General features: G+C 51.5%; 6 protein-coding genes across 6 annotated transcripts; 4 read left to right on the forward strand and 2 right to left on the reverse strand.

Annotated features, from left to right (window-relative positions):
- The first annotated feature begins 54 nt into the window (after positions 1 to 54).
- BDZ99DRAFT_573698 (uncharacterized protein) lies at positions 55 to 1,227 on the forward strand. The gene is made up of 2 exons (XM_033728312.1): positions 55 to 835; positions 909 to 1,227. Exons 1-2 carry the CDS (start codon positions 530 to 532, stop codon positions 1,083 to 1,085), a joined length of 483 nt encoding a protein of 160 aa, XP_033573987.1. The 5' UTR covers positions 55 to 529; the 3' UTR covers positions 1,086 to 1,227.
- Positions 1,228 to 2,313: 1,086 nt separating this feature from the next.
- On the forward strand, positions 2,314 to 4,818 carry BDZ99DRAFT_90228 (kinase-like protein). The gene is made up of 4 exons (XM_033729009.1): positions 2,314 to 2,529; positions 2,578 to 3,156; positions 3,205 to 4,676; positions 4,727 to 4,818. The coding sequence occupies exons 2-3, from the start codon at positions 2,634 to 2,636 to the stop codon at positions 4,539 to 4,541; spliced, it is 1,860 nt and encodes a 619-aa protein (XP_033573988.1). The 5' UTR covers positions 2,314 to 2,529; positions 2,578 to 2,633; the 3' UTR covers positions 4,542 to 4,676; positions 4,727 to 4,818.
- A 1,037-nt stretch (positions 4,819 to 5,855) lies between these two features.
- BDZ99DRAFT_90173 (uncharacterized protein) lies at positions 5,856 to 7,018 on the forward strand. The gene has a single exon (XM_033729008.1). It carries the CDS (start codon positions 6,221 to 6,223, stop codon positions 6,941 to 6,943), a length of 723 nt encoding a protein of 240 aa, XP_033573989.1. The 5' UTR covers positions 5,856 to 6,220; the 3' UTR covers positions 6,944 to 7,018.
- Positions 7,019 to 7,540: 522 nt separating this feature from the next.
- Positions 7,541 to 10,042, reverse strand: BDZ99DRAFT_573700 (uncharacterized protein; the record flags this gene model as incomplete). Its single annotated transcript, XM_033728313.1, has 4 exons — positions 7,541 to 8,323; positions 8,382 to 8,458; positions 8,504 to 9,545; positions 9,597 to 10,042. 4 exons carry the CDS (start codon positions 10,040 to 10,042, stop codon positions 7,627 to 7,629), a joined length of 2,262 nt encoding a protein of 753 aa, XP_033573990.1. The 3' UTR covers positions 7,541 to 7,626.
- A 1,638-nt stretch (positions 10,043 to 11,680) lies between these two features.
- Positions 11,681 to 12,421, forward strand: BDZ99DRAFT_465766 (PLP-dependent transferase). The gene is made up of 3 exons (XM_033720627.1): positions 11,681 to 11,988; positions 12,044 to 12,321; positions 12,378 to 12,421. Exons 1-2 carry the CDS (start codon positions 11,690 to 11,692, stop codon positions 12,255 to 12,257), a joined length of 513 nt encoding a protein of 170 aa, XP_033573991.1. The 5' UTR covers positions 11,681 to 11,689; the 3' UTR covers positions 12,258 to 12,321; positions 12,378 to 12,421.
- A 1,310-nt stretch (positions 12,422 to 13,731) lies between these two features.
- On the reverse strand, positions 13,732 to 18,859 carry BDZ99DRAFT_523573 (uncharacterized protein; the record flags this gene model as incomplete). Its single annotated transcript, XM_033725813.1, has 4 exons — positions 13,732 to 15,519; positions 15,568 to 15,672; positions 15,723 to 15,968; positions 16,028 to 18,859. The coding sequence occupies 4 exons, from the start codon at positions 18,857 to 18,859 to the stop codon at positions 13,732 to 13,734; spliced, it is 4,971 nt and encodes a 1,656-aa protein (XP_033573992.1).
- Between the last annotated feature and the right edge of the window lie 703 nt (positions 18,860 to 19,562).

Below are 19,562 nucleotides of genomic sequence, written 5' to 3' on the forward strand. Positions count from 1 at the left end.
GGGGTCCCCCCTGCAACGCGCTGTCGTCTTCCTCATGCTCCCCACCATGACAGCAGTCGGGCATCTTGCTGGATTCCTCTTCAACACCACCGTCTACTTTCTTCTTCGACTTATTTCTGCGGTTTTGTGACTGCTGAGCCTCATTTCACTCTAGCAGCGGACGACACCGACGACCTCTGACGCGTAGGCATTGCGTTGCCCGCCCCCAGCTGAGAGACATCCCCGGTACACCCCGACTCACCCACTAGCCCTCCCAGCGCTCGGTAGAGCCTCAGCTGAGCGGTTGGGACGCCAGCTCGGCGAGAGGTTGCGCAGAGCTTTAAAGCCAGTACTGGACAAACGATACTTAGGGCCAGACAATCCGCTGTGTCGTGAAAGACGCGACTCGTGCTCCTTTCAGCCTTCCACCTACGGCACAGCACGCCGACGGCAGCCTTGCGGCGAGGCTGTGAAGGAAAAAGGACACCTCTCCCACATACCTCTCTAAACCCTACAACACCACAGCCTCGCGTGTGTCTAGGACCCAACCATGGATCCCATCTCTACCTCGAACCCTCCCTCCGCGGTCACAGACACGGCCCCCGTCTCCCCCGTCGCCCGCAGCACCTCGTTCCCACATAAGACCTCTTCCGCCGTCGCGCCGTCGAAACCCTCCATCGACACGTCCACGCCGGCGATCAACACCGAGCCGATCGAAATGGACGCCAGCCCGACGGTCGAGCGGCGGGGGACCGGGGTCAGCGAGGAGGGGGAGGGGCGGATGTTCAGCCCGGATCAGGACGATGAGATTTTGGAGGAGCTGGGGGTGAAGGGGGAGGGGGTGGGTGTTCGGGAGGTGAGTCCGAGCGATGATACATTTGAGGGAGTGCCTTTGAGGGGTGGTGCTAATGTGTTTCGGTGTGACGCAGAAGAGAGCGGCTATGCTTGCGGCTCGAAGCAAGGACCCCGCTGTTCTGGTGGATATCCCGCATGATCCGAATGCGGAGGAGGTGGCGGCGGCGAATACGGTTGCGGGGCAGACGACGCCGGCGCCGGAGAGGGCGGATCCGTTGGAGAGGGAGGAGGGGGAGGGGGAGGGGAGGTGATGATATTGAGGGTTGATCCCAGGGCTCAAGAAGAGGAGGTAAAGGGGCGTATGATTCATGATTGAGCGGATGTTAGGTTGAGCGTTGCTAGCATGTTCTTAGAACCGGTTTCGTAGCGTATGTATCTCTTGATTTCATTGTTCTCCCGTCAGTGTGTTCGTTCATCGTTCCTCGCTCTTCCCATCTCTCTGATCCCAGAGCTCCAAATCGTCTTTCCCACCCCTTAATACCGCCAGTAACGAGGTCCTGATTCACCTGCTCGTCCACCCCCTGACATACATGTGCCTACCACCACTCGCGTGCCCTACTACAAGTTCTCCTATGAAACCCTCTCTACCCCCGACTCGAACCCCTTCCAGCATGGGTTTCAAGGCTCTGAGTTGTAAAATCGTCACTACGGCGAGATAATGGCTTGGGCTGCAAAACCGAGCATCGACCAGCCGCATGAGTGGAGTGGCGCATACTCCTTCAAACGTACGAAGACATAAACGTCATGGTGCGGGTGGGTGGTGTGGAGTGTACAAAATCCCAAAACTATGCACGATGGTGTGGTGGGTGGGTGCTGCGGAGTAAACCGCAGAAGAGCAGCTTCCAGATGGAGGCTGCAGCTCAAGATGCTTGGTGGTGACTGGCGTGGTTGGAGGATGGTGGTGAAGAGTGTAGAGGGGAAAGTTGAAAATTAGAAGAGATTATGGAAGGAAGTGAGGGTTGATAGGGGTCAGTGGTGATTAGTATCGGTGGAAATGATGATGATGAGAGCAAACGGAGGACATGATGAATGATAGCTCGCGGAGTTGCACTCCCACTCTACTCATTTGACGATGTCTATGAGGATGTTGATCCCAGGCAGGAGTTCCATGAAGTGGGTCTTGATACAGTTTTCATGGATCCCTTTTCCAGTTGTTCTGGGAGAAGGATTCCTAGGGAGAGCTGGGTCTTTATATGCCAATGCTAGAGGTGTTTTGCAAAGGTCACGTGGAAATCACATGACCTAATGCTCTCGTGAGGTGGATAGGCTACCGCATAACTCAAGAGCACTCCTGTTCTCCACGTGAGAATACGAGATTTAGTGATGTCGTCGTCGTGCTTAGTTTGCCCAAGCCGTAAGACCAAGAGACATTGAAAAGCAGTTCTCACTATTTATGTGATTCTAGTTGTGATATAATCAAGATTCTATTCCCATGAGAATAAGAAAGTGTGATACCACCTTCCTACTCACTTGCCTATGAAGAGTTTTAATTCGAAAAGACTGAATTCGAAGTGGTGCATGAACCACACCTGCACGAAAGCTGAGTACGTGTGGCGCAGGAAATGTATCGTGGGGGCCGGAGATCTGCATGCACAGCCCCTAATTCCAGGCACATCCATCTATGCCGACAGCAGGAGGCCTCGATGACCATGATGAATACTCAATTGACGTGTTTGCGCACACATAGGGGCCAATGTAGGTATACTCGCCCCGTGTCGCGAGGATGATCTGACAGCGATCCAGATATAGCCATAGAGCTCCCCATGCTATCCTAAGCTATACTCGACCCCTCCAATGCGATGGAGGTAGCTCTACGACCTGCGCCTAGTGGTACTATCGCCCATGGTACCGCGGTGGAAGCCTCCGGGGCATCTTGCGAGGGCAGCGAGCTCCAATACTCCTTAGAAGACATCACCGAGACCGACAGACGTCGCTTCAATACTACCCAAGTACTGGGCCACGGCGCGTACGCATGGGTCGAGGAGGTACAAGACCTGGTAAAAGGCGATACCGTAGCCATGAAAGTCATACCCACCCTGAAACGGAAGCGCGAACAGACCAGGAAACGCGTCCAGGAGGAGGTAGAGATACTCCGAAAGATATCAGGACACTGTCACATCGTACGGCTGCGACACGCATTTGCGGAGAAACGAGGATTCTGCATTCTAGTTGAACCAGTTGCAGAATGCGATTTGGCGGCTTTCTACGAGCATTGCGCTGCGGAGAAGTTCCCGGGAAAGATGATACGGGAGATTCGGATGTGGTTCTCGTGTTTGGCGCATGGGTTGGAGTATATACATTCGCATCGTATCCGGCATAAGGGCATGTTCAAATGCTCGCTTTGTAGGCGTTATGCTGACTGAAGCCCAGACATTAAGCCTCAAAACATCCTAGTAAAGGATGGGAACGTACTCTTCGCCGACTTCGGTCTCGCGAAGGACTTCGCTTCTTCCGACGGCCTGAGCAGTACGACGGAAGGCTACACACAGAAGACGCCAATGTACGCAGCTCCTGAAGTCCACCAACAAGGAGAAAGAAGGTACTCTGCAGATATATTCTCGCTCGGATGCGTCTTTGCAGAACTTGCGTGTCTCCTGAGCGGTGAGCCTGTGTCCGCCTTCTACGACTTCCGGGTCAAACCAAAGCCCTACGGTGCCGAGACTCATTCGTTTCATGAGACGCTTGATCTTGTTGACAACTGGCTAGAAAAGAGCACGCTCCGGATCTATCATGTTATTATGGACATGCTTGAAGAAGAAGCCAGCCAGAGACCAACTGCAGCCGAACTCCAAGTACTCATTTCACAAAACTTCCCTGATATGCTCCCGTGCGATCATGCTCAGCGTGAGTCAAAACGTGCGACGACGAGACCTGTTCGTCCAGGACATTACCAAGTGGATCCTAAACGCCGGAGCATCATCCCATGGCTTCCAGCTGAGTCGGAGCCTGTCACTTGCGTCGTGGCCGTAGATGACCAGCATTCTGCAGCCCAATTCACTGTTGTTGAAAGCATTAAGAGCTCCAAGGTTGAATACAATAATTTCAACCGAAAAGAACTCTTTGAGCAGCATCTTCAAAGGACAAAGCCACTCCTGATCGCTGAATCACCTTCAAAACCATCTATCCAAACTAACAAGAAAGTTCTTTCGACTCCGCCTAAAATGACTACCTCAAAAGTCATCGTCCTGCTAGGCGCCGCCGGTGCAGGCAAATCAGCCCTCGTACGCTCCTTCACAACCGGCCGCTTCTACCAAGACTACGATCCCACGATTCAGGACACCGCCTGCAAACCGGTTACCACACGCTCTCTGACTACCCTGCTCCGCATGGTCGACACAGCTGGTCAGGACGAGTATGCTGAATTACGCGAGACCAGCGCGCTCGATGCCGACGGTTTCGTCATGGTCTACAGCATCGAGGACCGTGGGTCCTTCGAGCGCGTGAGTGGACTTGTCGAGGATGTCCAGCGCGTGTGGGCGTGGGCACAGCAGAAGGGGCGGAAAGATGAAGGGCGGCTTCCACGGTTCTTGACAGTTGTAGGAGCTAAAGCGGATTTGAAGGGAGAGCGATGTGTACGGGTTGAAGAAGGGGAGAAGCTGGCGAAGAGTGTTGGCTGTCGATTCTTGGAAACTAGTGCGAAGGAGAATTGGAATGTTGATGTTCTCTTCCGTGATGCTGTGGAGAGGTTGGTGGAGGGGAGTGGCTGAATTATGAAAGAGCGCTGGGATCAGCTTGAAATGCTGATGCACTCCGGCCTCTACTTCGCTATGCTACGGCTCTACCTCACGCCTAGGCTCGAAGTATCTACGTTTTCGAAACGCCAGTAACGTTCATACAGACCTGTAAGTTGAACGACTATTTCCTCCTTAGCCTTCCACTGACCGATAAGCAGACTCCAGCGACGGATTTGGTGGTCAACTGTAAAACAACTATCTTTCAAGCTTCAGTACCGAGTCGAACTTGGCTTTTAGGAACTGTTGGAAACCGCTACTAAGGCATACCGATCACCGATCGAGGGCTGAGTAGGTCTACAAGGCTGAATGACAACCTCATTATGGATGAAACCCCTGCTCCGAAGTCTAAAGGGCTACCACTCTTTCGACAAGGTCACGCATAGCACAGCCGAGTCAACGAGTATCAGATGATAGGCGAAATAATGCCAGCCTCGGAGAGTATTCATAGGTCCTGTACTATACAGCGAAGGAGTTCGCATGCCTACAAACGCCCTGTCTAGTCAATGGCAGTCCCCGCCTCGAGACCGAGTAACATTATTTCCCCATATGCCGCACTGCAAGCATCTTCAAGTCGTCCGAGGTTGCAACAAGGCTCGCGGAATAGGCCTCATGCAGCTTGGTGGGCTGTGTAAGCGCTCGGGCCATCAATCCGACGACAACTCAGCCGGTCCACCACCATCCATTATCGCAACCATCAGTCAACAATCTTTGGAAAGTGGACAATCAATCGCCTTTTCTCTATTCTCAGCCACCTTGTGCAATCCTCATGGACCTTACCAACTCCTCGTCTGTCGCCCCACGTAGCAGTATACGGGCATTATGGAACAAGGCTGTGAAGCGCGAAAGCTGGACATCATCAACCTGTAAAGTCTGTAGCTATCATCAGCCTAAAGGCCCCTCACCAGTCCTATTTCAAAGGTTACAGATTCGAAACGCTCAAGCGTTTTCAAGACTCAAAGCAGAAAGGATGTGTGATGTGCGGTATAATCGTTGACGCCATTCTTTCAGAAGAGCTCAAAATCAATGTCAAGCCTACCGATCGTATTAGAATGGGGTGGGGGGCCAGGGAACTTCAGATACGGAAGAAAGATCTTTCAATGGAAACTTGCGTGTTAGATTTCTACACTACCAATAGTGAGCACAAACTTCTGGAATACCACCTTCATAGTGGAGGCTACTGCTAACATCTCCAAAGCCTTGAAGAAACGTTACCTTTTCGCCGTGGGTCTACGGTCTGCAGCAACCCTGGCTCACAAGAAAGCGTTGCGAAAGTCAGGCAGTGGATCACTGAATGTGATCAACATGAGCGTTGCAAACACGTGCGGATAGCGCCAGTAGCAGCTGTCGGCACGCCAAAACGTCTCGTGTGCGTGGGTTCTCACGACAAAACTCCGTATCTATACAAGCCTCAAGTGGGCAAGTTTGATGCAAAATATGCTGCACTGAGCCATTGTTGAGGAAAGAAGCAACCACTGCGAAGTCTCCGTTCAAATATAGCGACGATGAGACAGCAAATCGACTGGACATTGATACCAACGACGTTCCGAGATGCTATCTTCTTTACAAGAAGCTTGGGAATAAGCTACGTCTAGATCGACTCGCTATGCATTGTGCAGGATGATCTCAACGACTGGGCCGAAGAATCTCCCAAGATGTCATACATATATGCTACCGCTTATCTTACTATTGCGGCCTCCGCTGCCAACCACAGTTCAATTAGATTCTTAATTCCACGTCGATATCCTACATTGTCCCTCACTCTACGATTGCCAAGGAGTTCCAGAGATCATGTCATACATATCAGACGGCGATTGCTGAGTGGGGAAAATCTTAGACCTTTAGACACACGTGGTTGGGCTTTCCAAGAACGCATTTTATCGCGAAATACTGTACGCTTTTCGAATCGCGAAATCGAATGGGAGTGTCGCAGTCAGAGTACTTGCGAGTGCGGTACCTCATATCGTTCAACTTCGCAGTACACACAGTTCACCGAAGAGAATGTGTATTCGTGGTGGCATTTAGTAATAGTCACACACTTCTCATTCCTAGACCTTACGCAGGAGATGGATATCTTACCGGCTCTATCTGGCATTGCATCGTCCATGAAGAATCAAACTGGGGATGACTATCTGGCGAGAATCTGGAAAAAGGATCTCATACCAGGACTGCTCTGGTGTTACGAACCACGAACGTCCGCCTCGCTCTTCACACTTTCGGGGGCTGAGTTACCGTCGAGCTACCGAGCACCTTCTTGGTCATGGGCATCCGCGACAGCACAGGTTGCATATATATTCTACCGCACGCAGTTCGAATTGCATGTCGAGGTCCTCGGTGCCCATGCGTCACATCAACAGCAGATTCCACGGGACGTGTGAGCAGTGGGTTCATCGATATCAGAGGCCCCTTGCTTCCAGTGTTGCTGAGTGATTGCGATAGCCTCCAGAGGGGATGGCGATACGAAGTAGTGCGCAGAGACTCTACGGGATCATTTCCTTGTGACTGGCTGTGAAGTCTCCGCGGATACCTATATGCATACGACGGCTGTGGCAACGTCATCTGGCCTATGCAAGTCCCTAATTAGAGCTCGCAATAGAGATATACCCAAGCCCCAGAAAGGCATCACTGGGGAAGCCTGGCTTATGCTCTGTTCTGAGGAATGTGATTCAAGAGATTTCCCTCCCAACCCCTTGAGCTTTTGCTCTTTGAACTGTTCGAGAATAATCGATCTTATTCTAGGACGTTCGCCAAACGTGCAAGACGGGTATGAGCGGCTTGGCATATATAAGGGCCACTTACCGGAAGACAAAATGCCTGAGTTTTTTGCAATAGGAGAAACGAAGCGAATTATGATTGTATAATGGGATGGAGACTGAGAAGCGCTTTCGAAGTGGAAGGTCGGACATCCTCCAATTTATTCGAAATACTGGAAGTCAGAGTCACCGTGACGTACATACCGGAAAGGCAAATCCATGGTACAGAACTGCATTCTTATCGGTGATTAGGTAGTTGGTCGAGCATCATTGGAGAGCGACCTAGGTTATATTGGTCGAGAAAGCAGCTACCAGAATGCCGATGGATCAACAGAGTCCAACTCACACATATCCCAGTACACTACCCAGGCATCTTCGTCTTCATCTCCTTCTCTTATCTTCATGCCCACGACTTGCAAACAACTTTCCCACGTACCCCATAGCTCTGGAGTGTCGACGAGGTCCGAAGGGCTCAAACCGTACGAATCTAGGAGATTGGGATCACTGCCGGCGCGAAGAAGATCCACCAACCTCCGACGTAAGAGCCGGTCCCTATCAACCAAGCCGGGCTTTGGCTCAGACTCCTGTTCGAAGCAAACATGGATCGGGCCTCGTCCATAACGGTCGACAGCTCGTGTATTGGCCCCAAGATCTAGAATGGTCGTCAATGTAATGTGCATCATTAGGCTACGACGGATAAAGGCAAGGAGGACAGTCTCGCCTTGCCGATTCCGATCTTCTAGACTGTATCCAAGTGTGGTGAGGCTGCGAAGAGACCTCGAAAGAGGGTAGTCCTCGCTTACGGCCTCCATAAGATTACACAACATATTGAGGAGGCCGCCGTGCCTTTTCCATGCATGATCAGTGGCCTTACAGCCATACTGAAGAGCCAGTCTTGTCATTTTAATTGCTGTTCCGTGTTTCCGGCGGAGGGACGGTCGAGCTAAGTAAGGCTGGCCAGGAAAATTGATCGACCAGATGTACCATATGACATCTTCACCAGTGCTATCATAGTAAGCATTACCCTTGTACGACCGACGAGAAGGATTGGACTAGGACTCACAGTGAGCTTCGTAACGGATCTGCGCCTGCTTCTAGTAAGGCGCGGAATGTGTGAAGCTGGCAGTTTGAGGCAGCGTGCTATCGAATAAATTAGCTATGCATCACAACAACGGCTACGCTTACCCAGAGCAAAGTACGGCCTTCCTGATCTCTGTCGAACACACTGATCTCATTTGTTTGTAGCATTTCGAGAAGCGGTTCGACTTCGTCGCTAGTTGTATAATCTATGGCTTTAGAGTAACTCGGAATGACTAGGTACGGTGTGATATGGCGATCTGTCAAATCTTCCTGGAACGCGTGCGATTCAAGTGAGAGGGTGATCGTTAGGCCGATGTTAGACCGCTCAGGATCTGGCAAAAATGTGGCGCCTACTGTACAGGAGACCCGCACGCCAGTTTCGGCGTCATAGTCTTCGGCTACATGGAGGAGGGTCTTGTCGTTTTGGCCCATTACGGCCTTGAAATGGTTGCATGGTTGCAGAAACGTAACACGTCTCTCAGCAGTGGAAGCATGTGCCAATCCAAGACTCGGCATGCATTCCTTTGTGGATAGAACCAGTCGCTTTTCGTGCTCCGCGTCCGTGTTTCTCATCGTGACGGCTTGACTTGAACGCTTCGAACGAGTCAATGCGGCCTTCGCTGACGCACTATGGCTGCCTGCGAGTATCTCCTCAAACTCTGAGAGTATCCAATCAAGTTCAAATGCTGATCCTTTGATGTTCCTTGCTGTCTTCATTGACTGGAGCAAGTTTGAGAGCGGTTGTCGCATGAGCAAGAGAGGCATCGTCAAAATCTCCAAGCGAACACCACATGAGGTGCATTTCATGCGCGAGTAAACTACCTCGTCTGAGATAGTATCAATCGTGTTTTGGAGGTTGTCGACTTTCGATATCAAGGCAGAAGTAGAGAGCGCTTGTTTCGCAAAACTGCGTTTCTGGGCCGCTCGAACCTGTACTACCTCCTTAGAAGCATTGTGCACTTGGCGTGTTAATTTGGACCTCGCAGTTCTTGATCCAGAAACTTCGTGTCTAATTTTGGCTATGTTGGCGGAGTAGTTCTTGACCTCTTTCTCGAGGAGGGCAGTCCGGGCATCAGCGGAAAACTGAAGGTCGCCCAGAGTATCGCCAAGGCGTTGGAGCTTTTTCCGGATAGCTAGTTCTTGCTGCCTGCTAAAACGTTAGTTTGAGAGCTGAAGTCTGATTTGTGAGAAGACATACCGCCCAGCTAAAGACAGGGTTGTCATCAATGATACGCGATGCGACTCGAGTCGTTGACGTGCCGAAGCCAAACCACCCTCTTCCTCCGCCCATTTCATCGACTTTCCTACTCTCGCCGCTATCCCATCCGATCTCACATGCCGAGCTTGACTTGCGCGTTTAGCTAAATACTCAAACTCGGAGAGGCACCCATTGAGCGCGGCCTGGAAGTCGGGCAGAACCTGAAAGTCCTCAGACGTGAACGGCGACGACTGGAACTCAACAACGAACAGACGCGTCGCGGTCACAATCTGAGAAATATGGCCTATCTCGCGCAATAGCTCCTCAGCATCGGACGCAGCCTGGCATATGTCTGAAATGCCGCCCGTAAGGGTTTGTCCAGTTCGAGTTACGACGTCCGCGAGCCCGACGACGGAAAAGGCGTTCGCTGCTATGGAGAGAGCCATGGGTTGCGTCAGCTTGCATCTGAAGCCAAAGTTTCGCAACTGGAATGAAAGGGTAAGTTTGAAACGTTTAAAGATTGTTACTAAATGATCGATTCTCAGTCTCGAAGGAAGACTCCTTAGTACGAAGTATGGTGAGTTGTGCCTTGGAGGCTGTGCGAAGGCTGTGCCCAAAAGCCCTATCTCCAGTGACAGGGTAGTCTCTGTCGTTGTTACACAATGGTTGCCTTCTTTCAGCCTCATTTTAGAGATGGCTACCCGACTAGGCTTGACACCGTGACCCTACGTATTCTGTGGGACTATTGGTGTCAACTATCTATATCCTATTACTTTCCCCAAACGCTCAACACCTACTCAGCAGAGGTACCTATCTGCTATTTCAGATGAATTCAACCTTGCAGTCTTGGCAGGCTCACCGCCTTGCCCTCTAAGTGAATGCCGCTGGTCAGTAATTCACTTTTTATACTCACGTAGAGCACGCCTAAAAAACTCGAGATATACACACACTAGAGCTTCAGGATTCGGAGACTATTCAGTACTATACAAGCCTGTCAGCATCTTCCTTTTCACCTCATGGATCAAGCGACTAGTTATCAACCATCCCCGATGGTCTTCTCCTGCCCCATAAAGTGTGTTCCATCCACTAGCGTAACATGCGCTTGCTTGAGAAAATAACGTCCTATCTCGTCATTATCTCAACTAGGGAAACATGGTAGAAGACACTAATTGCCATGATGCCGATGGCGCACTAGTTATATAACATGCGCATTACGGGATTTGTGAGGGGTTGCTATAAGAACCTGTACTAACCTCAAATGGAAGGAGCTCAAATTAAGTTCCTCGTTTAATTTGTAAAAGCGATTATTAGTTACTTCTCGCTACACGCCCTTGGGAAGACGAGTCCATAAAGAAACTGCATATCTATACTAGAAATAGCAGCATCATGATCTCTTAAATGCGTTGCGTCTTCTATTTCACCCATTAGATATCAATTCAGCATTAGCCACCACATCTTATCTCGCTTGTAGACAGCGCGCCCTATGCCAATACGTAATAACTCCGCTATTATAAGCAGACTAGAAAGACCAATTTATAAAAAACCAGAAGACTAAGAAGAGGCTCATATAGTTTATTGCGTACTCCCATGAATTTACTCGTCAACGCTGACAATCACAAGAATAAGAGGAGTAAGTCTTGAAAGCAGCAAATCGTGCGAGGTTCCTAGAACAAAACAATACCTCCACCTTTCTCAGACACTATAACTCCACTCTGAATTTCTTTATGTTGACTTACTAATTCAGTAGCTTAAGATACTCAAGCTTTAGCTATTTTTTTAAAAATGACGAAGTCTATTATAGCCTCTAAATTCTCCCGGCCATGGAATACAAAACCATCACCATACTCTCCACCCGAGGAGCGTGAAACACACGCAACGACGGGATCCTATGGAGAAATGCGCCAGAAGACACCTATGACCCAATCAGTAATCCCTCCGGAGTTGCAGTCGGTAACGCAGAAAACGTACTTTCCATCCTAGCCTGACACCTACCTCACATCCGCAATAACATTCTCTTATAGTCTCTCGTCCACAGCTATATACTAGGAGAGGCCGAAGTCGTCCCGTTTACTTCCGTCCTCTTCATCGATCCCATGAATATCATCTCTCCTGACCGTTTGCACGTATTCTACGGGTTCAGCAAAGACTTCGCGGCCGCTGGTCTCCGCTTAGGGTGTCTGATTACCCAAAACACCCTCCTGTGGAAATCAGTAAAATCGAATACCCGCTTCCACGGCGGGTCGGGTTTATCCATTGCCGTCGCGGTTGCGATTCTTGAAGACGAGGAGTTCGTTGCCTCCTTTCTAGCGCTTAGTCGACAGAAGATCGGGGACGCGTATAGGTACGCTACAAGTTTCCTTCAGAAGAATGGAAATGAGTACTGGAGGGGGAGGTATGTTCTTTCTTCTCCTCTTTGTAGGCGGGATCTAAGGCGTGACATATGACAGTACCGCCGGCTTCTTCATCTATCTCAATCTCTCCCCCTGGCTACTCCCTAAGCTAGAAGATCCAGAATATGTATCGGAGTACGACTTCGCTCAGGAGCTGCTAGATGCAGGGGTTGAGATGCATCCGAGGGAAGAGCATTGGGAGGAGCCGGGACATTTCAGACTGGTGTTTGGGCATGAGCGGGAGAGATTAGGGGAAGGAGTGAGACGATGAGTCCAGGATCCTGGAGGGAGAAAAACAAAGACTAATAGTACGAGCATATTGGTTCGCGTTCTGGGTAGGCAGATACGCTCTTCTTGACATGATTCCAACTGATAGACTGACGATGAATAGAGGCTCGGAAGGCTCGTATGGTAGAGAGACATCGATAATAGGGGCGTTTCCTAGCTTGCCACACATACCTAAGACTGGCGGCTATCTTTTTTCACACACTGCTACAGTTATATCGCGCACGCATGTCCTCCCCCGTCGCTGATTTCCTGTGCCAAGCACCACATATCCCACGTGACTCCCTACTCCCCCACTGCGCTACAGCTATAAAACCTCCTCCACGCCCACAATCCCATCGACAGAGCTGGCGGACCTTCTCGCCTTGCAACCCCAACCAGACAAATGTGACATGCTGGCGTGAGACTTTGAGCTTGGTTCAAAATCGGAGTCGCGATGAGCCCATGTTTGGGTTGGTTTCACTGGCGTGACGCAGTTTGTCAAAAGAAGGATTCGAAATGGCTCATGGAAGTTAGTTCTGGAGGAGGTAGAAAATATCGGCATAGAAGACACCATAATGGCTAGCGGGACTGGAGTTTATGGAGCAAGCGAGGTTAAAGGGTTGTGTAGTGGTGCTGAGCGTATGTAGTAGTAGGTGTTGCCAAGTAATCTTGACCTCAAAAAAACAGCAACATTACGATGGCTAAATCACGTATTGTTGGAAGGCAAACCTCACCAATATCGTCTCTTCCAAGAGCCAGTATCGACCGTTGTGGAGGCCCGCAGATGGTCCCCATCTCCAACAAATTCCATCGCGTACCGTGGCCCAACCATCTCCGCCTCCACTCCATAATTCGAATAGAATTGAGTTTTCAGCCCTCTCCTCCCTCCACCTAGCTCCATCAGATTGGGGTATCGTGAGTTTTATTCGAACAACCTCCATAGCGGGTCGCAGAAAGGCCTTTTTCACACCTCCTAGTCTTGCCCTTTTGCTACAAACACAATATATCAAGCAGCGAAGAAGATTTATACCAAAAAAAGAAGAGCAAGTAACGTGGCGAGCACGTGATATTTTATGGTTTTTTCGTGACTTATAGTCTCGTGCGCTACTGGGACTGTCAAAGAGTACACGGCCCATAGCGTAGAGCGGAAATAGATGTGAGCCGACCAGAATCGTCACTTCATCTAAAGCAGGAACTGATTTTAGTCTCATATTTGAAGCCATAAGTTGGGCATTCTCACGTACCTTTTGCAGCATAAAGAGATGATCATGAAGTCGTACCAATATATTGCATGAATAAGTAATACGTCGCAGTACAAATATACGCTCAGGCTCGCCAAGTAGGTATCAAGAAAATACAATCCCTTTTCCAACCCAAGTGTATCCAGTTCAATCCCACCGCCCTCATCATCCAAATCATTACCTTCCAAGACCAACCCAAAATCAAGGGAGGAAAAGCGAAAGAGAACTTCGACACTCTCACTTCCAGATCTTCCAACTCGCCCTCTTCTTTGGCGGCGGCGTAACCGTCCCATCTGTATAATCATCATCGTCGTCATACCTCCCCGCCCCGTTATACGCCTGTCTACCCGCATACCCAGCGCCCGCACCTGCACCGCCATCAGCTCTCGTACTCGGCGTATGCGTAAGCACATGCGCATCGCGCTCAAACCTGTCATCCCTTTCACTCCCCAAAATCCCACCCATCGTCCGAACCTGCGGCTTCGGCTGCTGTTGCTGTTGCTGTTGCTGCTGTTGCGGACGTGGCGGCGGGGGCACTCTCGCTGGCTGCACCGCCCGCGTCGGCGGTGAGTCAGGCTGCGAGTACGAGATGCGTCGATGCCCGCCACCACCCAGAGTCATGATAGGCTGAGCGGGCTGCTGCGGCAGCGCGGTAACGTTCGCGCCTTGGGCGTCGCCGCTCATGGGCATCTTGCCCTTGTTCTGGGCGGGCACAGCGCCAGCGCCAGAGCTGCGGGGCGGGACGGCGTAGCCCTCCTCATCCTCAGTCATGTTGTCTTCGGTGTCGATGCCGGACTGGCTGTAGCCGTCGTCGCCTACGGTGCGCTTCTTGCGCCCGGCGAAGCGACCTCGCACGGAGCCGAAGACGGTGCCGATTGTGCTTTTACGACGTCCTGGGACACCTGCTGGTTGTTCTGCGGATGGCTCCTCGTAGTCTAGAGCTGGGATGAGCAGGCGATATGGCGTTGTAATACCCGCTGGGTCTTTCTGGCTAACTTCGACATTCAAGACAATGTCGAGACCACCATGAAGGTCAACCATCGGGGCGGTCGCAGATTTCCTGCCTATAAGTGTGGGCCGGCGGTGGAAGGGGTTTGGTCGAGGCGGGTTCGATGGGTCGGCAGAGATGGAGTTTTGAGAGAACGAGACGCTGTTACGTGGGTTACCGGATAGGCTATTACGAGGATCACCGGAGATGCTATTTCGCTTGGATTGGGAAGACCCAGGCGGTTGTTGAGGGATTGCGTCTGCCGAGTGACCGCGACTCATGAAGCGTGAAAAAGAGTTACGGCGACGGCCTCCGGTTTCCTCGGCAGTAGCATAGGATGGATTGTTGAAGTATGCTGGAGGGGGACCAGTTCCAGAACGCGAGAGTCGCCTGACGAGTTTCCCTGGGCGTGAGTCGGAGAGTGTTCGCATGAGTGTAGGACCATTGCGAGCAGCTGAAGGTGATGGCGAACGCGACGTTGGGGGAGTGGTCCCGGGATGATATTCGCGGAGGGAGCACCAATTGCGGCGAGGTAGCAGATGCTTGTTGTTTCTCGGTTTGCCGTCCACATCGTGGGAGAACATGGGTATCATGTCTTCATCAGTTTCCGCGTTGAGATGGTGGATCTTGTTGCGTTTGTTGAGAACGTCGGCCATCATGTCTGGGGGCGGAGTATTGACAATGGCAGAAGATACAATGTTGGGCATGTATCGGTGGTCGCGGTCTTTCGGAATGCCGAGTTTCTTGTTAGAATAGAATTGGCCCACTGCTCCCAGATGCACGTCTCCGCCGAGGATAGTGATGCGGACAGACTTCTCAGCAGCAAGATGCTGTAGTTCTTCGATGAACCAATTGCGCTCTTCCTTATGGTGCTTAGCTGTCCAGTGGTCATCAAGGTCATCGAGAATCTCGACGCCTCCATCAAACTTGTTCACGAATCCGCCTAGCATTCCCATGCGTCCCATGGCCTTGACGGGATCCATCAGGCGAGACGTCAGAACCATTTCTAGGAAGTTGAGTCGAGGGTATGCAATGGGCTTCATACTGTTAGCTAGGAAGGGAGTGCGAGAGATAAAGGTACGTACCACGCCAAGAAGTACGATGAGATGCTTTGTTTCTCCTTTGATGATTTCACGATCTAAGCGATCAAAGACGAGGTCGTAAGTTTTCTCGCTAACAATCTCGTCTCGCTAATAAACCTGTCAGTAACGGCATTATAACGATGGCGAGGGAAACGTACCTGTCTTTCGGTCCGACAGTCAAGACCCAAGAATGCCACCTTTCTTCCTAAGAACATGAAGAGACTGCGGCTCAGCTCATTGATGTAGGGACCGGGACTAGATCCGAGCAACCAGGAGGGCTCTGTCTTTTCTGTTTCATCAACAACACTCTGGTGTTGAAAAAGCATATAGTATTTGAATGCAACTGCACCAACACCCGTGAAGACCGGGGTGCTCATAAAATGATGGGGGTATGATCCGAACCCCTATGAAAGATGTTAGCAGTTGCTCAAGGAACAGGAGAGAACTTCAAGCTGGAACTCACGTCAATGATGTCGTGATCATCCCAAATATTGACCATGGGAATCTGCGAGTTTGCCATGCCAAATAAACCTTGTGAGAACCACATTGAGTATCGGCTGAGATAGAAATCTTCCATCTCATTTTGCATTTCTGTCGAGAACTCTGCATTGTGCTTGTGTACAGCGTGCTTGCTTTCCGTCCACTCACGGAACAGCTTCGTATCTCGCATCGCGGCATCGTTGTAGATCTGGTCACCACCTCCGATCATAACATGGAACGGCCGAGTTTGATGATTATTCAGGACATCGCGCCACATCGGATCAGGCCCACAGAATTCGTTCGATTGAACGCTGAGACTGAATCCGTTGCAGCTGTGGAACATCATGTTCATAGTTTCACCTCTGGCAGGAACCCAGAAACCGATGGCGGGCCCCTGATTGATCCTGTATGCCACTCTGGTCTGATAGGCGCTAAGTTCGACCTCCAGGTTGAATCTCCAGAATGTAACACCTCGTTCAGCATGCAGCCGAATACCTGGAATCTCTTTCACTTTGCCAACTCTCTCCCCGTCTCTTTTCTTTAGACGCTTAGATTTTGACTGGGCACCACCAGAGTCATTTCCGTACGGTGATGTTCGCTTCTCCTCAAAAAGACCAGTGTCATCTTCGACTCTGGACAGATCTGCTTCCTCTCGAAGCATGTCGACAGGTTTTACGAAAAGCGTTTTTCCGGACCGGGAGACCTTGACTTGGCCAGCCAAGGGATCAACATACTCTGGGTCAAGTTGCTGGCCGCTTGTGGTATCAAGTTCCACTGGTGGAGGAGGCAACAAGTCCATGGGTTGTTTGAACAGGCGGAGGGTTGGTGGTGTTTGGTACGATGAGTACTCATCGGTAGTCACGATCATGACACTACCCCGCCAGATATCCCTAGCCATATCTTTGCGCATGCCCGAGTACCTAAGTAAGGGGCCGCACTTGAGATATAGCGGAGGATTAAAGGAAGTCTGACCCGTCGATTCCTCATATGATCCATCGTTATTGGCGTCTTTATAGGAACTAGAGGCTCTCCTTCTCTGAGATTGGTTCTGTTCCCACCAGGCTTTATTCGCGGCGTTAGAAGCAATTTCAGGAGCCTCTAAATCGAGATCTGGCGCCAAAAGAATTGCTGGCTTTCCCATTTTCCATTCGTCCAGAACTTTCGGAGCTTGATAGCGGCGTTCAGGGTCGTGGTGTCGGTGGAAAGGATTAGGTAAAGAGGTATGACTATGTTGGTGTGATGCAAGATTCTTCGCGGCCACATCATCTGGATTCGCGGTGCCAAAGCCAACTCGATCGCGCGCCACTTGTCCAGCAGCAGTTTGAGGCGGGATTTCATAGGTTGGTCCGACTTGAACGTTTTTGACAGCTTTAGCAGGCACCGGATCGGGAACCCGAAGCCCTCCCGAATGCTGAGACTTTTGAGCCTGCTCCATACGTTCTTGCTCCATCTGTCTCTGAGCGGCAAGAATACCTCTGCTGTCTCTACTGCTTGCTGCTTCTTTCGGTGCTGGGGGAAGTTCCTTGTCTACTAGGCGTTTACTATCGTGTCGGCTGACGGGTGCTCCAGATGACCGCCTCTGGCCTTGTGCTTCATTCATGCCATACAGGCCTAACCCAGTGGCAGCAGCACCGCCTTCTATCATACTGTTCCGGTCGCGTCGATAGCTTTCCTGACCAGCTACGTCAGTGCTCTGCGTAGGCGGCCCAGATCTATCACGGAAGCTGGCGCCTCTCGAGACACCAACGGGCTCTTTCCCTTTGGCACTGGCCGGGCCGTGTTGGCCGTCAAAGTAAGAAGTGGGAACATTTCTACGTTGTGAGCCAGACGAAGCCACAGGGGTCTGATATCCTCGGTCTCCGGTTTGTGGTATTCGAGGTTGCTGGGTGTTCGGTGGAGGTGGTTGCGTGGGGTCCCACGGGGGTGTCAGGTCCACGAGCTCGCCCTCTTCCTCGCCAAGCTGACGAGCTACCTTGGAGGGCATTGAAACATGGCGTCGATTACTGACTGTACGCGTGGGCACTGAACCACCAGTTGGGCCTGATCCCCCAGATACCGTGCGTTTTTGAGCATTTGCAGCCGTCAGGGCTCGTCGCGCAGCCCTCTCAGCTTCAACTCTCTCTTGCGCGGCTAGCTCGATTTCTTGTATCCTCGCACGCTTCTCCTCTTTGCTTATATCGTCGATTTTCCTTTCCAAAACTTGAAGTGGCGAGCGGTCAGGTACAGAACCTCTCCTCGCAGCAGATTCTCTCCGCGAAACCGCACCGGCAGTTGGGGATACGGGTGAGGTAGGCGAGGCTGCTGTAGCCCGTGAATCTAGAGGTCGACTAGAAGGTATCTGTATGGTGGGTAGGTCCCGGGACACGTCCCGCGTCACCGGGGCTTGCGCCATGGGTTGTGGTGGGCCTCGTGACCGTGTCGAGTAAGACCTCGAAGTCCCCTGAGATCGAGAGGGGTTCGTGGTGCCATACGGATCTTTGTAGGAGGACGGAGGAGCTCGAGGGACATCAGGTGCTGTCGGGAGAGGGACGGAGTTCGCAGATGGGGGTGGCGCGTAATGCTGGCTGTCCCGCCTGCGGTGGGACGATGCCCTAGATACTCCATTGGTAGGCTGTGTACCAGAATACTGTCTGGTAGTATTACTGGGAGTATACCCCGGGATAACAGGCGATTCGCTGTTGGGATTTACGGGCTGCGCCGGCTCGGGTGGACGTCTGTAGGAGGATCGCTTTTGGGGGTAGTTGTCGGGAAGTGCGCCTGAGGGGGGCAGACCCTGTCGAGGGGCATAGGAGCCGGTGGTCATACGTTCGCTCATGTTGCATGAAGATCATGCAGGAATGTATATAGAGTGCGAAGGGTGACGGAGGCTGGATTGGGCGACGGAGATAAATTGTGTACGATGCGGAATTGAGACAGTCGCAAAAAGGTCTCGAGGTGCGATTTACAATGCGCTAGATACAGGAATGTATTAAGAACCATACGGTACCGTTGGAATATCAGACAGAGTGGCTACCTATGAGTTACGAAGCATGGCGCAAAGGACGCTGACGGAGTGCATGCCCGAGATGCGGAGGTGCGGGAGAAGTGGCGCGGTACGGAATGACGGCAACAATTAAAATATCAATTGACGGTAGAAATGAAGAAGTGGGCAACGCGCAGAACCGCAGGGCAGAGAAAGGGATATGTACAGGGGAGCGAGGAGGCTGGGAGTCGCAGTTCCCAGCCATCGCGAATTGGTGAACAGCTCAGAGGCGGCGCCAAGCCCTGTCAGGCAGAACAGGCGGCCTGAGAAATACCTAGCGCGCCAGCCCGGACCATTGAGGACAGATGAGGCGCTCACCACCAACCTCATTCACCATTCATCCACCCGCCGCTGCTCCTCTGGACACGGCCGCACCCGTCCCGAATACCCTCTCTCTTTGCTCCGTCTGTACTGCTCCTCGTGCCCTGGACTGGCTCTGCACGCCGCCCCCGCTCCTTCTCAGCATACTCATCGCAGGCCGGCCTCCCTTCCGTAA

The sequence above is a fragment of the Mytilinidion resinicola genome (assembly GCF_010093595.1).
Source record: "Mytilinidion resinicola strain CBS 304.34 unplaced genomic scaffold BDZ99scaffold_15, whole genome shotgun sequence".
In the NCBI taxonomy this organism is placed as follows: Eukaryota; Fungi; Ascomycota; class Dothideomycetes; order Mytilinidiales; family Mytilinidiaceae; genus Mytilinidion; species Mytilinidion resinicola.

Bases quoted from the DNA above. Each gene is read 5' to 3' on its own strand.
- BDZ99DRAFT_90173 (XM_033729008.1), top strand. From the start codon at position 6,221: ATGTCATACATATATGCTACCGCTTATCTTACTATTGCGGCCTCCGCT.
- BDZ99DRAFT_90228 (XM_033729009.1), top strand. From the start codon at position 2,634: ATGGAGGTAGCTCTACGACCTGCGCCTAGTGGTACTATCGCCCATGGT. The intron at 3,157-3,204 runs GCATGTTCAAAT...ACTGAAGCCCAG, and splicing joins GCATCGTATCCGGCATAAGG to ACATTAAGCCTCAAAACATC.
- BDZ99DRAFT_465766 (XM_033720627.1), top strand. From the start codon at position 11,690: ATGAATATCATCTCTCCTGACCGTTTGCACGTATTCTACGGGTTCAGC. The intron at 11,989-12,043 runs GTATGTTCTTTC...GACATATGACAG, and splicing joins AATGAGTACTGGAGGGGGAG to TACCGCCGGCTTCTTCATCT.
- BDZ99DRAFT_573698 (XM_033728312.1), top strand. From the start codon at position 530: ATGGATCCCATCTCTACCTCGAACCCTCCCTCCGCGGTCACAGACACG. The intron at 836-908 runs GTGAGTCCGAGC...GGTGTGACGCAG, and splicing joins AGGGGGTGGGTGTTCGGGAG to AAGAGAGCGGCTATGCTTGC.